This window comes from Convolutriloba macropyga, chromosome 3, assembly GCF_964194025.1.
Source record: "Convolutriloba macropyga chromosome 3, txConMacr16.3, whole genome shotgun sequence".
Lineage (NCBI taxonomy): Eukaryota > Metazoa > Xenacoelomorpha > Acoela > Convolutidae > Convolutriloba > Convolutriloba macropyga.
In genome coordinates, this window is record NC_134470.1 from 36,267,015 (window position 1) to 36,283,821 (window position 16,807).

A 16,807-nucleotide genomic window follows, 5' to 3' on the forward strand; every position below is an offset into this window, starting at 1 on the left:
TTTTTCGCTTATTAATATTATTGTTATTATTATTATTATTATTATTATTATTATTATATTTAATATTATTATTATTATTATTGTTTTTATTATTATTATTATTATTATTATTATTATTATTATTATTATTATTAGTTTATTATTATTACTATTATTATTATTGTTATTATTATTATTATTATTATTATTATTATTTTTATTATTATTATTATTATTATTATTATTAGTATTATTATTATTATTATTATTATTATTATTATTATTATTATTATTATTATTATTATTCTTTTTAATATTATTAATTTTTGGAGATAGAGTTTGAGCTTCTGAATTTAACTTGTGCTCTGCTCAAAATCTCCTATAGTTGTTTGTTTTTAATTCTGCCGTAGCGAATACCCAGCCCGGTTGAGAGAAAGAGGAGGTAAACACCACCAAAAAATACCAGAAAATATCAAAAAGTTGTTCCTTAGTTCAAATTGAAAACTTCCGACAATTATATTGCCATTTTATACATATTTTTGCTGTGCTTTGTTTAGTTTTGTTTAGTTTCATTTGGATATAGAGTTTGAGCCCGGTTTTTTAAATTGTGATCTGCTCAAAATCTCTTATAGTTGTTTGTAACTCCGCCATAGCCGGTCCCCAGCGGAGGAGGGAAACACATCCAGAACATACTGGAAACATCTCAAATAAGTCAGTTTTTTTACTCGACTTGAGATAATTTTCCGGCATACGTTTACTATGTAGGTTAATTTTCAGGTGTAGAAAGTGTGTAGAAGCTGTAAAAATAAAATAAGTCCACTTTTTTCCGTTTTTTGGAACCGGGGAAAAGAGTGTAAAGAGTGTAAATATAAAAAATTTACATCCCTATTTCTCCGCATACTTAGTGGTGTAAGAGTGTAATTATGAAGAGTGTAATTGTAAAATTGAGAGTGGAAGACTGTAAAAATAAAAAAAAATAAATTTTTATTCCATTTATAATAACCGGGGATAAGAGTGTAAAGAGTGTAAAAATAAAAAAAAATACACCCCTATTTCTCCGCTTAATTAGCGGTGTAAAAGTGTAATTATGAAACGTGTAATTTTATAATTAAGAGTGGAAGAATGTAAAAATAATTTAAAGGTGGATTATGAAGAGTGTAAAAATAATTTAAAGATGTAATATAAAGAGTTTAAAAGAAAATTAAAAGTGGAATTATCATTTAAGTTTACACTCTAATAATTTAAAATTACACCTTAAAACTACACTCTTACATCGCTAATTAGGCGGAGAAATAGGGGGTAATTTTTTTATTTTTACTCTCTTTAAACTCTTTTCCCCGATATTTTCGGGGAAAATCCTCCCCCGGGCCGTTCCGTAGATAGTACATGTTTGTTCATTGTTGAAAAAGGTGTTTGGTCACTTTATGAATTATTGATGCGCCCATCTTATGAATTGTTTCGCTTCTTAACCTCATTACTTCAACTGGTTTTTGACCTGCAATCGGTCTTAAACTGATTCGCTAGTTCTGTGAAAAATTTCTGTAACTTTTGACTTGATTGAATTGATTTTGAATTGAATTGATTTTCTGAAAAAAGAAAATTACAAACATGGGTATGCCTATATACGAGTTCTCAATTTCATATCAATAAATTTTTTTGCAACATTCTGACAGTGACAGTATATAACAACAAACAGATATAGACTTTTATAAGATTAACTAAATGACGCAGATTAGCTAATTGAAGTGGACAAAAAGAAGGCTCATCTTGTTCCAACTCCGCTCAACCGATTTTTTGAATTAATTGTCCGCCAAACGAGGTAGAGACAGAAAACTTTTAAAAATTACTGATTTGTTCAAAAATAATTAATATATCCATTTTAAAAATATCGCTTTAAACTAAACCACTATACAAATTACACAATAACACATTTGAAGGCCGATGATTCTTGCCTTTCAGGCGAGTAAGAGACAAGACAACAGGAAAATCAGATGAAAGCAATTACTTTAAAAAAGAGAATTAATGAAAATATCACCAGAAAAGAAAGGGGAACTGTCTTTAATTAGAAAAGTTGTTAAACAGACAGAAAACAAAAATAAAAAACTTACAAAATACGTCTACATTTTTGAAAACAATTGAGATCAAAGTCATGACTGCCATTAGTTATCAAATGAAATCAATTAATAGCACTATATAATCCTCAATTCAAAAACAGTTAGATCTGCCATTTTCCATAATGTGCCACAAAAAAAAACAAACACCAAAAACAACCAAGCTCCAATATGCGAAAAAAATCACAACTTATACACTAAAAGTACTGAAAATAATCAATTTTGCTTTTTTCAACACCATTAAAGTGACAACAACAAGCGCGCCAGTGTGCCGTCAAGGTGACCATCGGACAAAACAGCAAAAACCTCGAAACCTCAATATTTCAAAAAAATGGTAAAACTGGTGATTTCAATTAACCATTATTTAAATATTAAATCAGCAATGAAGACTACATTGTTACTCACTTTAGAATATATGTAATCTCTTTTTTTTGCTGACAATAGGCTAAATTGTGGTCGATATAAGATTAAAAGTGGCAAACCTTAAATGAACATTATTTTTTTTAAAAAAACAAATTTTTAATACTTTAGGACAACCGTAAGTTTTCAGACACAAAACGGTAAATAGATTAACTGATTAATGCTTAGGAAATAAATATGGAATGTCGTGAGTGTGACTGAGTTAAGAGACTACAAATTAGCAGCGAACACAAATTGAGCTCAAAATTCTAAAAACAATTTACGCCAGCGTTAGGGAAGCCGAGAAACCGCATGCTTTTCCTGCTGAAACTATCATGTATGCTCATTGTTCTTCGTTTGCAATTGATTTTGGCTCATCAGTAATTGAGGTCTGCTTTGAAATGATTTTAATCTGTAATTAACATAAAAAGCTGCTCTTTCCGCTACTGCTCTGGCTCTCGCTGCTTCTGTATTCAAACAAAAAAACGCCGCAAATGTAACAACTGAAAATTTTTTTGCCCAAAGTTAAAGTATCAAAAATGAAAGATGAATTTTTGTTATTTATTGATTTATGTTAGCGGAAAACACTTTTGCATCCACTGAATGCATTAGATCTTTTCTATAATCAATCCTGCGATATTAAGTTGGACTATAGATTAGTTACACTCAGCCATATGACTGCAAAAACAACATCAAATGCTGGCAAAACTCAAGAAACATTTGAAAATTTACAAAACAATTTGCGGGAGCCATTCAGTTCAAGTAACTACCCAAAAAATATAATATCTATGTTTAACGCATAGTTGAACACAAATGGAACTTCCTATCCGGATAAAACAATTGCAAGAAATATTTTAAAAAGGACATCCAATTTCAAATCCGAATCCCTTTTTATCGCAAAACTCAACCATCAGACCAAAATTGTCCTTGATGTCACTGCGTGGCTGCTAAAATAGAAATTTTCCGAATAAATGCGTCATAGTTCAATTAGCAAACGAAATCTTAATATATCAAAAATAAATGATGCAACTCCTTTAAATATCAATCTTAATTAACGAAAGACCGCTAAAATTCCCAATCATTTTCATGCGTGAGTTGAAAACGGCCTTTATTTGAATAAATGGTGATTGCGTCAGCAGTTTTTATGTTTGCTCCACATGTGAAACTGGATAAATCGACCAAAGAGAGAATGGAATGCCGTTTTTCATGAGAAAGAAAAAAATGCCAAATTTCCAAAACTTTAACCAACAGTAAAGGAAACAGTTGGTTGCAGCAGTTCCGCAACTCTCTTTTATCATTAAATGTGAATCCAATGAGACGATCGTTAACAATTCAATCCTATTTTTCAGAAGGAATTTATCAAAGTTGTCAAACATTTTGAAAGATCAGAACTAAACAACCGAAGTTAGGCTAACGTTCACAACAATTTAAACCCCCGTAACTCCTTGGAGAAATCGAATTTCAAAAAAAAATCTTTTGGATTTGAAATTCGACGCGACGCGCTTTTTAAAATGTGTTAATTTTCTGTTAGAAATGCGTTGACGAGCGCTGAATACTTTTATTGAGCAGATGTAGCGCCTAAAAACATTTTTTTGCTGGCACCCGTTCACGGTCGACCCAGTTACACATTTTCTTATATATCTTAGACCCACGTGAATTTTTTTAACAAGAAGGGATTTGTTCTCTTTTCCCATCAGATTGTAATGGGCATGTCCATACATCTTATTAGGCTTCATAAACTATTATAAATATAAAAATACAAATCTCTTTTATGCGCACATTTTTTTGACATCAAAAGTTTTTTTCATTGGGAGCGGACACTGTTTTAAGATATTGTACCGAAACACAGGAGAAAGTGTATCCACAAATTAACTTTTTTGCAGTTACCAATTTTATGGCCGCTTCCGTTTTTGAAAACTTGTTAAATAGACCTTATTACAGTATAAATTAGATCACATGGTATTATTATTATAATTATTCTTTCTGGTGTTTTTAACAATAAGGTAAATTGTTGCATAGTGTTTGGGAATTTGTCACATCGGGTATTTTGTCCTGACGCCAGTCGTAGTTTCGACAAAAAAAAATGTGACAAAAATTCGAATCAGCCGAATTATCTCTCAGAAGTCTCAAGTCTTGCTCTTCAACAGATAGTTCACCACTTCAATCTGTTGCTGAGAATTTTATATAAAAATCATTAGAATATTTTAAATGCTTTCCATCTCAATAAATTATCACCATCAGATTGTGAGAAAACTGAAGATAATTCACCTTTTTTCATCTTAAAAAAATACACCGAACCTTATCTGCTGTTAAGATAATTAAAATTTCTGACCTCATAAATCATTATCAAGGTAAAGTAATTACATTCATAGCTTATCCTTTTAAATAGCTCTTCCATTTACTGATTTCTCTCCATTTCAGCATTGAACTCAAAAGCGGAAAGGGAATCCAATCTGAATAATGAAACACCTTTAAATTGTCATTTTTGTAAAAGGTTTTAATAGGCGATAATCTCTGTCTCATTTCATGTTAAATAGCTTAGATCAAAATTGAATTGCTATGTTAAATTGTGAAACATGTGTTTTTGTAATTTATTTTTTGTTTCACAATGTATTGAATGAGTTGGCTTGTTCAAATTTAATTTGAAAGTTCAAACATTTCAGGTTCAGTTGCTTCAATTCTAAATAAAGATGGTCATTTTGAAATTGTTTATTTTACTTCTGCAAATATATTTTCAATTCTAGATGATTATATTATCACATTTTTCGCTGATAATTCTCGAAAGCAGTTCATGTTGTAAAAAGAATATTTTCACTGTAAGGAATACCTGAAAAGGTAAGTACCAAAAAACCTTCTTGGAAAAAAAATCAAAATTGTGAGGTAATAACGTACAAATTGTGTAAAATAACCGCACTTCGATAGTCTCATCATAAAAAAATTGATACAATTGAAAACTGATACATCTTGCCATATTGAACCCGATTTTGATAATGTTTGCAAACTTTGAAATACTTTACCAAGATCTTGATAGTCAAAAATCCTGAGCATGCCTCTATTTAAATGGTATTTTTTTCTCTGGATATGATTGGCTCGATCAATTACTGCTTAAAAAACAAATGGGAACTTGAATTTTACCAGGTTCTTGATAATTATCGCTTATTCTATAAACCCTTTTGTAAAAAAAACCAAGTTGTATATTTTTAATTGCTCTATTGAACAATATATAGCCATCTATTAGAGGTTTTGTTTCATATTGTAATACTGGGCTACATATTGTTTAAAAAAGCTACATAAAACTTTGGAAGGTGGTATGTCTTGAAAAGCCATTCTTGAATTTTCTTGGGTTTCTTGTCAGTTTCACGTTTCTTGACACCATTGCAAGATTTTGAAAATTTGTACTTATCACAACAATTTCTTGCTCTTATGACAAGTCAAAATCTTGGCAATAGGGCCAATGTTTTCTCAACTCTCCTGTCAAAGATGCCAAAAACCGTTTCATTAGGATGACACTCGGAAAAAATGAAGTCTACTTAAAATACTGTCTCGGGCAACTTGAAGGGGGTGGAACTATATGTTCAACTGGGCTTAATTTCGTCGGTAAATTTTTCGGGTTTGTATGATCATTCTATTTGAGTTAGAAAGACATGAGTGCTATCATTAAAAAGCCCATCGAGTCAAGAATTGTAAATTGAAAACAACTTAAATTTTCGGCGTCTTAGAGTAGTTATTTAGGTTTAAACTTTTTGCGAACGTTTGGCAGTTTTGAGTAATTTTTTTCTCCTTTAGGAATAGCTTCTTTTACGATTTACAATTTCACTGATATCATTTCTTTTGATTTTCTATAATTGCTTTGAAAAATGATACATATTTTCTAATGGTACGTAGATGCTAATAATTCAATTGATATCTGGACAGCGATTAATTTTTTTATGTCTTTGACTCATATATGTTTACATAAAATATTTTCGGCTTTCATAAAATAGTTGTAATATCTTATTCGTAATTTTTTGTTTTCATGCCACCTGTTTGCATCACCTGAAAGAAAACCCATTGATTGTGTGATAGTCATAAATGAACCCTTTTATGTTTTTTATGAGTTGAATTGTTTTTTTTTGTGATTTTAAGAAAAGGGTCTCGGAAATAATGTTGTACATTTTGAGATCTGCCTTTTTTCATTCTTTTTAGAGGCCTGGCCACTCAAGCTGATTATTGAAATAGGACAAGTGGGTTCTCTAAAGATGTTAAAGTGAATTTTCATAGCTTTTTCTTCATCAGTTTATGGTTTCTGTGGCTTTCGCTTTATGTGTTTTCTTAAAACTTTGAATTTTTTGAATTTTGCCGATGGTTATTGTCCTTTTAGTTTTCTGGTCATCAAATTTTTTTAATAAAACTTACAATTGGAATTCATAAAGGTCATCAAGGAATTTCTTGATGATTGGGCCCAAAGATTCATTGACTTCTTTGTTTGCAAAAATGTTAATTGAATTTTGAATTTTTATACTTTACGTTCGATGGTAGACAAGCCTCATTAAAGATTAATGATAGTTCCTAAATGTTCTCTGTTAAAAAAACAAGCAATTCCATTTGTTGATTTAAATATCGAAAATTTTTGACTTAAATGTTTGTTTAAATAAATAGTTTATTGTTGTATTTTCTATTATTTTTGTAAATACGAGATTGCATCAAGTTCAAATGAAGTATTTTGGACTAACTCCTGTCAATTTTTAGCTCAAAATACAGACTGGGAAAACACCCACTTACTTAAAAAATAAATATATTCTTTGAACCTTGCTTTTATTTGTTGTTATTTTTTGCCAATTTGTCGCTAGCGTTAATTAGGGAAAAAACGGCGTGGTTTTTATCTTAAATTGATGTTAATGGTTTTATTTCGAATGTAATTGTTCTTCAACATTGATGCAATCAATTTTAAAGGCTTTTTTAGTAAAAAAAAGTTGGCTTTTCTCAAAAAATAGCCGATTTTGTCTTTTTCATGATTTTGCTTGCTTGTTTTGCGCAGAAGTTCAATTTTGGTTAAAAAAACAGTGTGAATTTCTTCACCATGACTCGATCTGTCTGGAGACGTTCCACATTATTAATTTTTTTAAGATGGAAAATTCCACTGTCAAGATCACTTATTTTGCTTACCATAAATAGCTGAAATTACAGTAAACATGTTGATGAATGGGTCATTTTTCTGGTTCTTCAATTAAAAACATGTCTTTTTCTAATTAATGTGTTCCTCAGTTACAGTTCTGACCACAGGATCAAGCCTTAGGAATTAAAAGAACAATTCTTTGCTGAGCTCTAACAATCTGCTGCTCAATTTGCGGCCCTGTGGTCATTCACAGCGCTCTTCAATATGAGTTTTTGGTCTCAACAGGATTTGTTGAGTACTTTGTGCTCAACAAATCCTGTTAAGGTTGATTTGTTTCAATTTAAAGTGAAACATGTTACTCAGTTCATTTTTTGTTCGTTCCAATGGAAGGAATAGTAGCTAGACTGGTAGTAACTTCAATGATATATATATATATATATATATATACATATATATCTATGTGTGTGTGTGTGTGTGTGTGTGTGTGTGTGTGTGTGTGTGTGTGTGTATCCTTCTTTAAGAATACGGCAAAACGCGATATAACCTTATTATTTTGACTTTTTGATATCTCTGCTTGATAGTGAAGAATATGAATGGGCGGGTCCGAAACATTATCTTCAAGCGCACATTACTGATCCTCTTTGTTACCTTTTCCAGCCAAAGCCATCAAAGAATGAATTGATAACTATTTGCCCCTGTTTTCAAAACCCAATAACCGAAACATTTGGTCCTGTGTTATAATGGGATCACTAACAATTTTTATCGACAAAAATATTTCAAAATTGGGAGCAGTATTCAGGAGTTAGATCAAATATCAATTTTTTTCCTGATTGTCAAAACGCTGCATTTTCTCTTTTTGCGTGTTGCAGCCATACATAAAAAACTATATGAATTTGTATACGCACAGCTCGTACAAATGCTATCAATACGGAAAAATTAACTCATATTGTCTCACATATAATCTGGGCGCGCTCACCGCAGAAGTTTTACTCTGATTTATTAGGAGTCAAAACTATTCGGAGTCAAAATAAGAGTCAAAAATATCCATTTTGAAGACATATAAGAACAATCTCTGCAGTTAAAATGGCAATGAATAAAATAGATTCATCAATCAAATTTTCAACTATTAATGATGAAAAATATGAGTGTAACAAAATCCAAAAACATGCCTGTGCCACGAGTCACATATAGCCAATTTTGTATGCACGAGAGAACTGAAACCTTAATAGGCCTATCAAAATTGAGGATGGAGGTTAAACATTTTTCACAATAGGTATTCACATTTGATTCATTTTTAAACCTCTGATAGCGGAATGCTGACTAAGGCTATGCTATAAGAATCCCGAGGTCTCGATACAATGTTGTTTGACAGTTACAGCATAGAGCAATGTCATGCCTGCTTGACCTCCATTTTGACCGTCTTATCCAAGAATTGTATTTTTTTCTGACATTCAAACGAAGATCTATCTCACGGGCTACGTGAACTATATTATAGTTTTTTAGGCATCGAAAAAAAACAGGTCGTTCCCAGACTTTTTCTATGTAACTAACAAACCATTTTTGCAAAGATATTTTTAATTAGAATAGGTGGCTTTCACGACCCGAAGGTTTTCTTCGGAGGTGCTGGCAATTCTTAAAAAAACTGGTATTTAAAGTCGGTCTGTGTTTTGCAGCAACACGCTCGACCTGTTCGCATTGAATATTGTTGATTATTTTCTGAAATACTAGATGAAGTCTATGAACATCACTGCAAGATTTGACCAAATAAGCTCTCTGAAAATTCTGTTTGCTTCTTTATTGTGCACCATTTTTAAGCTAAACGCCAGGCTAGCTAACAAGTTTTTGTTCCAACTCTAACCACGTTTATTTATTTCAAAAACTTTTTAAAACAAATGCTAGGGCTTACGATTCACCAGGAAACACACGGCCGGCCAGTCCAAATGCCAAAACAATCTATACAATCATTTACAATTTATTTTTGAAAAATAAAAAAAAATTTAAGGGCGAATGGCTTGGGAAGAATATTGAAGCAGTGATTCGGCCCGCGATCAGAGCTTCCTAATTTGCCTACTTCCTAATTGTACAAGAAAATAAATCACACCTTAACTTTCTAAAGTACAATTATTAATTGGCATAGTAGATCTGGAATAATGGATGGTGTCAACATTCTGAACTCATCCGAGGAGATAGTTGTGATGGAGGAGGACAAAGAGATAGTGTTCAATGACTTGAATGAGGCGTGGGACTACGCCTACGCGGCCATAGCAGGGCTTTGGCTGATGATTGGAGTGCCTGGCAACCTGATGGTCATCGTGTCATGCATCATCTTCAAAGATATGCAGTAAGTGCATCAATAAAAAACGTATATTAGAAAAATTTAGCCCGTCTCTTAAGAAAATTTAACATATTCAAAGCAATCACAGCCCAGAAACGCAAGATTTTTCTGTTGAAAGTATAATGTTAATTGTTTAAAGTATGGAAAGATATACGTACCTCATCCACGTGCTGATTTACATCTTGGTTATTTATGAAATGAGTGAATGCAACAAGGAGCTAACACGTGCTATTTATACTAGATTTGTCCCCAACTTTTCGTATTGTTATGTGTGATATGATGACCCTTGATCTTTTAGAGAAGTAAATTATCAGAGTAAATAGCTAGTTAAGATCGGATGTCATAAGAAGTCAAGGAAGTTATAAATTAAAGGTGATCACCATGAATGTAAAAGTGCGGTAATTTGGGGTAATAAATATGGACTGAATTTCGTGTTAATCGCCACAGTTGTCAACCATTATTTCTAATTTAACTATTCGATTACAAGATTTGTCTCTGCGTTCCCATTAACCGACAGGTTATGGGCCCAGAGCTTTTCTAAGTTAAGTAATCAACCCCCATCGTAAATAGAAAAACGTTGTTGCTGCGCCTCTTTGCTACATAAGATGATCGCTGAAATCACTGGGGGAGGAAGACAGAGAAGACAAGGAGAGACAAGCCTTGTAGTCAAGAAGTGGCCAAGTGAGACCAGAAGAAGCAAGAGTAAGAAGCTTGTGTAACTGGTTGAGGGACTTCAGTTGTGGAGTTGAAAGCTTGTGTGACTGGTTGGGGGACTTCAATTGTGGAGTTGAAAGCTTTTGTAAGTGGTTGGGGGACTTCACTTGAGAAGTGAGCAGTTTGTGAAGCTGGTTGGGGGACTTCATCTGTTGAGTCGAGAGCTTGTGTACCTGGTCGGGGGACTTCAATCGTGGAGTGCTAAGTGTGTGTAGCTAAGCAGTGGATTCTGCTTGTGAAGTCAAGAGTGAGTGGAGCTGTTGTGGGGGATCAAAAAGAAGCGCGGAGGTTCAATTGTATAACAGAGCTGTCGGGGAACCAGGATTGCTTAGTATAGCTGAGAACAGCTCAGCTTAAACAACTGTTTCATTTTCAATTGTTTGTGCTGTGCTTCTGTAAGATACAAGTTTGGTCGAAAGACACAAAAGTTGGTGGTAAAACAATTCTTAATTAGGACTAGGATTAGGGTTCGAGTACATTATCCTCGGAGGGTTTTGGTATCCTCATCGTGCTTAATCGCGGCAGAAAAACCCTGGCTCAATGTCAATGTCCTGCTTTCGATTTTGTCAAGGATACTACAGAACTCGAACAGAACACCAACTTCTAGATTAATTTAGTCGACCAAACTCTTTTTGCTTAGTGTTTTTTTTCTAACAAGTGCTACCATATTACAACAAGTGCTAACCTGGTGCCAAAAATCATTTTTTGGATACACAAACATTACGACTCACCGCTTCGTCGCCCTATAACACAGCCACCAACAGGCAACAGATTCAAACACGCGTAGAAAGGAAAGCAGTTTTGATCTAAGTCCGAACAAGATTTTTTTTAAGAGCCCGACCCTTTTTACAAAAGAATATTTACCTAGAGCAGTACTAGCTTAGAAAAACAAAGAACATAGTTGGGGCATCATAAGTCTTTGGTTCAGTAGGGAACAATTAAAGCTAAAGAGTTCATTTGAGACGAACGGAAATTAAACGAAAGTAAGACAGGCCTAACAATGAGCTCAAAATTAGAAAGATTGGTATTCAGCGGGCGTGAGGATGATTTCTTGTATTTTGCTGAACAATTTGAGGCTCGTATGCACTCTTTAAAACTTGGTAAAGTTCTTAGTGGAGAAGCCACCTATCTAGATTATGTGCCAGCTGTTAGAAATAATTCTTCGGAGGAGCAACGTAGGCAAGCTATAGAAAAAGGGAGGGAAGAATTAGAAGAGAAAAAGAAGACATTGTGGTACGAGTTAGTTCAGGCTTTAGACAAAACATCAGTTCTTTTTCTTAGACCACATAAGAGTGATGGCACTAGAGCTTGGGATGTACTGTGTAAACGCTTCAAAAGTTTTGAGAGACCCCAGCTACACAAATTGATAGCGCAATTAACTAGCCTTAGGAAGACTTCAAGTGAGAGTATAGTAGATTATCTCACCAGAGCAGATGATATGCAATACAACTTAACACTAGTGAATGAAGGAATTAGTGAAAAAATGTTTGTCTCAATAATTCTAAAAGGGCTCCCGAAGGAATATGAAAATTTCGCAACACTTGTGAAATACAGCAAAGATGAGAAAACTCTAGAGGAAATTGAACGAGACCTGATAAACTTCGATAATGAAAATGTAAAAACCAAAACAGAGAGCGTATTCTTTAATAAGGAACGGAAATGTTTCAACTGCCTGAAAATGGGACATATCGCAAAAGAATGTAGGTTTAAGAAAACGATTCCTGAACAAACCAAAGCTTCTCAAATGAAATGTTTTAAGTGTGGTGAGCACAGACATATAGCTAAATTTTGTAGAAAGCAACAGAAACCTGAGAAAAAGTTTGTAAGTCAAAGCAGGAGAACCAATCAGAGAGGCTCGCAAAATTTAGTTGAGGAGCAGAATTTAGAAGAAGAATTCTATTCCTTCTTTCAAACGTCGGAAAACAACCTTGCAAATGAGCTAGTTTTAGACTCAGGTGCTACCAGTCATATGATTAGAGATGAAAGTTTATTCATAGATATAGACAAGGAGTATTCTGGTACCATCACTAATGCAAACAGCAGTAAAAGTTCAATTAGTGGGAAAGGAACAGTTGAAATTAGAGTTTTGGATTCCAATGGTTTAACGCGAAAAATAAGATTAAATAATGCGTTGCTTGTTCCCAACAACACAAGGAATCTGATATCAGTGTCAAAACTTAGAGCAGCAGGCAATGAGGTCGTCTTTGGTGGGACTTTAGAAATACGAACTAAGAACGGAACAGTTTTCCCTTTCGAGGAAAGAGATAGTTTATTTATCTGGCACAACATTGATTACGGCGAGCAGTGCAACTTAGCAAATGGAGATCCCCTTAGTTTGTGGCATAAGCGTTTGGGTCATAACAATGTTGAGGACATATACAAATTAAAAGATCACGCAGTGGGGCTAAAAGTAAACGAGCATGATTTAGCAAACTGTGAAATATGTCAGCTAAATAAATCAAAGAAACTTCCAGTACCAAGAGACTCAGGAACAAGAGCAAGTGAAGTCTTAGAAATTGTTCATACCGACATATTAGGGCCCATCCAACCGGAAGCGGTTGATGGTCATAGGTATGCAATAGGGTTCGTGGATAGTTTTAGCAGATATCAGAAACTATATTTTTTGAGGACAAGGGACGAGGCCTTTGAAAAAGTTGAACAGTTCTTTGCAGACATAGGACAACCAGGAACCTTAGTTTGTGACGGTGCAGGGGAATATGTGTCAAATGACATAAAACAATTATGTAGACGAAAAGGCGTTAGGCTTGAGTTCTCGGCACCGTATACACCACAAGAAAACGGAAAGGTTGAGAGGAATTGGGGGACAATCACCCCAATGGCTAGATGTCTTTTAGAGCAGTCAGGTTTAGAAAAAGAGTAGTGGCCATATGCACTTAACATGGCAAGTGAGATTAAAAATTTCTGTTTCCATTCAAGTATTCAGAAGACACCTTTTGAGGCAATGTACAAGAAGAAACCTAACTTAGAATCAATCAAAGTGTTTGGTTGTTCAGCTTTCGTTCATGTTGAAAAAAAATTTTCGTGGTAAGATTGATAGAACTTCTCAAAAAGGAATATTCTTAGGGTCTTCAGACAATAGTAAGACTTATCTGGTAGGTATTCCAAATGACAAAGGCGTCTTTAAGGTTAGAAAATCTCGCAATGTAACTTTCAACGAAAACGAAATGTTTATTGAAGTCAAAGAAAAGAAAGAGGAGACAGTCAACAAGCATCAATCAGATGATGATAGAGATTTAAACCCGGTAGCTTTCCTTGGTGAAATTGTTAACAATGAATTGCTACCTAAGTCTATTGATGAAGCAATTAGGGATAAAAACTGGTACGAGGCAATGAAGTTGGAATACAACTCATTAGTGGAAAATAAAGTTTGGGAACTGGTAGAGAACAAAGGAAATAAACCCATTGGTAGCCGCTGGCACTTTGCTCTTAAGTTTGGTCCTAGTGGGGAGATAACAAGGTATAAGGCAAGATTCGTAGCAAAAGGATTTAGCCAAGTTCCAGGTCGGGATTACAACGAAACCTACTCACCAACAACACGCCTCTCAACAATTCGAGTACTGATAAGCTACGCAGTATATAAAAACACCGAGTTAAAACAAATGGATATCAAAACATCATACTTAAACGCTGACATCGAAGAAGAAATCTTTATGCAACAGCCCGAAGGGTTTGAAAAGTTTGACAAGCAAGGAAATCCATTAATTTGTAAGCTGAGGAAAAGTTTATATGGATTGAAACAGTCAAGTAGAAATTGGTACTTAACAATCAAAACTTTTCTCAACCAATTAGGTTTCACGCCGGCTATTCAAGATGAGTGTCTTTTCATAAAGAAAGGAGAAAATGGTATAGAGGGATTAGTGTGTCTTTGGGTAGATGATATGGTGATATTAGGATTGCAGGAAGACTTTTGTGAAAACTTTAAAAATAAAGTTAGTGAGCAATTTCAAATTAGCAGTTATGGAGATCTTAGCTGGTTCTTAAATATAAAAATTGAGCGACCACAAAACGAAATTATGCTAAGCCAAGAAGCATATGTAGAAAAATTACTAGAGAAGTTTAACATGAGCGAATCAAAGACACTGGAAACACCTTTAGATGTTAGCCTGAAACTATCAAAATTAGATTCACCAGAAATAGGCAGCAATGAGTATAGAGAAATGCAATCATGTGATTATAGGGGTATAGTGGGATGTTTGAACTATTTGGCATTAACAAGTAGACCAGATATTGCGCACGCAGCCAATTTATTGAGTTCGTTTGTTGAAAATCCTGGAAGACGACATTGGAATGCGGCAAAAGGGTGTTTACGTTACCTAAAAGGTACAAAATCAGAGAAGATGGTTTTTAGAAAAAGTGAGAAACTGGAGTTAACAGGATTTTCAGACTCAGATTGGGCAGGCAACATAGACAATAGAAAAAGTACAAGTGGTTTTTGTTTTAAGCTTAATAATAGTTCAGGTGCAATCAGTTGGGCTAGCAAGTTACAAAAGTGTGTCTCTACTTCAACAGCTGAGGCTGAGCTTAACGCCGTAGTAGAGGCCAGTAAAGAAGCAGTACATTTAGTTAACCTATTACGAGAATTAGATTTAGAAATCCAGCAGCCAGTAAACGTCTTTGTAGACAACCAAGCTTGTATTGCTCTAAGTAAAAACTCGATGAATCACGGAAAGACAAAGCACTTTTCATTAAAAGTGCACTTCGTTCGGAATTTAGTCCAAAGTCGACTATTAGAGCTAAACTACTTACCTACCGATCGCATGCCGGCAGACACACTTACAAAAGCATTGGGGAGGACCAAAGTATCACTTTTTCGTGATGTCCTTCTCGGAACAAACACTTAACATGATAGGAGGAGTGTTGAAAGTATAATGTTAATTGTTTAAAGTATGGAAAGATATACGTACCTCATCCACGTGCTGATTTACATCTTGGTTATTTATGAAATGAGTGAATGCAACAAGGAGCTAACACGTGCTATTTATACTAGATTTGTCCCCAACTTTTCGTATTGTTATGTGTGATATGATGACCCTTGATCTTTTAGAGAAGTAAATTATCAGAGTAAATAGCTAGTTAAGATCGGATGTCATAAGAAGTCAAGGAAGTTATAAATTAAAGGTGATCACCATGAATGTAAAAGTGCGGTAATTTGGGGTAATAAATATGGACTGAATTTCGTGTTAATCGCCACAGTTGTCAACCATTATTTCTAATTTAACTATTCGATTACAAGATTTGTCTCTGCGTTCCCATTAACCGACATTTTCAACTTTTTTCAATACATTTTACACATTTCTTTTTTCCCTGGCGAAGCCTCGACTCGGGTTCTGAAATTCGTAACAGAAATAACTCCAGAGGTATGTTATTTTGTGAGTTTTTTGTGTGTGAAATATGCTGACTCTGATCGCGAATTAGAGGAGATCGCGTAAGTTTGTTTTTTAATAAGCGTGAGTATAAGAATTAATACTAATTTAATCTTACTAACATTTGATTACGACTAAATTTTTAACCTACAATATTATGACAGTGTCAACCAAACCTAATCTATGAAAAGGTGTCTTCAACTATTACGAAGATATTAAAATCTACAGTTCTGCTTTTTTATCACCCCGATCCGTCCCTCATTTTGAATGCTTATTGTTCCAGTTATGTAAGAAGAAGAAGATTAAGAAAAGAAGAAGAAGAAGAAGAAGAAGAAGAAGAAGAAGAAGAAGAAGCAGAACAAGACGACGGCGAAAAATAGATGAAGAAGTACCAGTAGTAGGAGTAGTAGTGGAAGAAGAAGAAAAAGACGACAAAAAAGAAAAAAAAATAGAAGAAGAAGAAGAAGAAGAATGTAAAGGAATCAAGTTCCTCTATATTTCATTTTCAACCACCTGAAGAAGTATAGCAAATTCCGTCAACTAAATTCACGTAATAATTGATTTATTAAAATTTATTTATAGTTACAGTTTTCCCGTTTTCAACCACAATTTGTAAACTAATGGCGTGATTATGTGATAATAGCTTTTCATTTACGGTCATTTCCTTAACAGGCGTGAACGTCTTGTTGTATATACTGATTCAATTGATGCTCTACTTCGATGAGATCCAAAAATCAGGATGTTTAATAGAACTTGTCTCGGTAATCAAGACTTAGTTGCAAGAACATCA

At 33.9% G+C, this 16,807-nt stretch overlaps 1 protein-coding gene across 1 annotated transcript in view; it reads left to right on the forward strand.

The window, feature by feature from the left end:
• Window positions 1-9,836: 9,836 nt before the first annotated feature.
• LOC142336623 (melatonin receptor type 1C-like) overlaps window positions 9,837-16,807 on the forward strand; it is a 28,615-nt gene continuing 21,644 nt past the window's right edge. Inside the window, exon 1 of the mRNA XM_075385533.1 lies at window positions 9,837-9,925. Within this exon, the coding sequence (XP_075241648.1) occupies window positions 9,864-9,925 (62 nt within the window). The 5' untranslated portion in view covers window positions 9,837-9,863. The remainder of the gene's footprint in view (window positions 9,926-16,807) is intronic.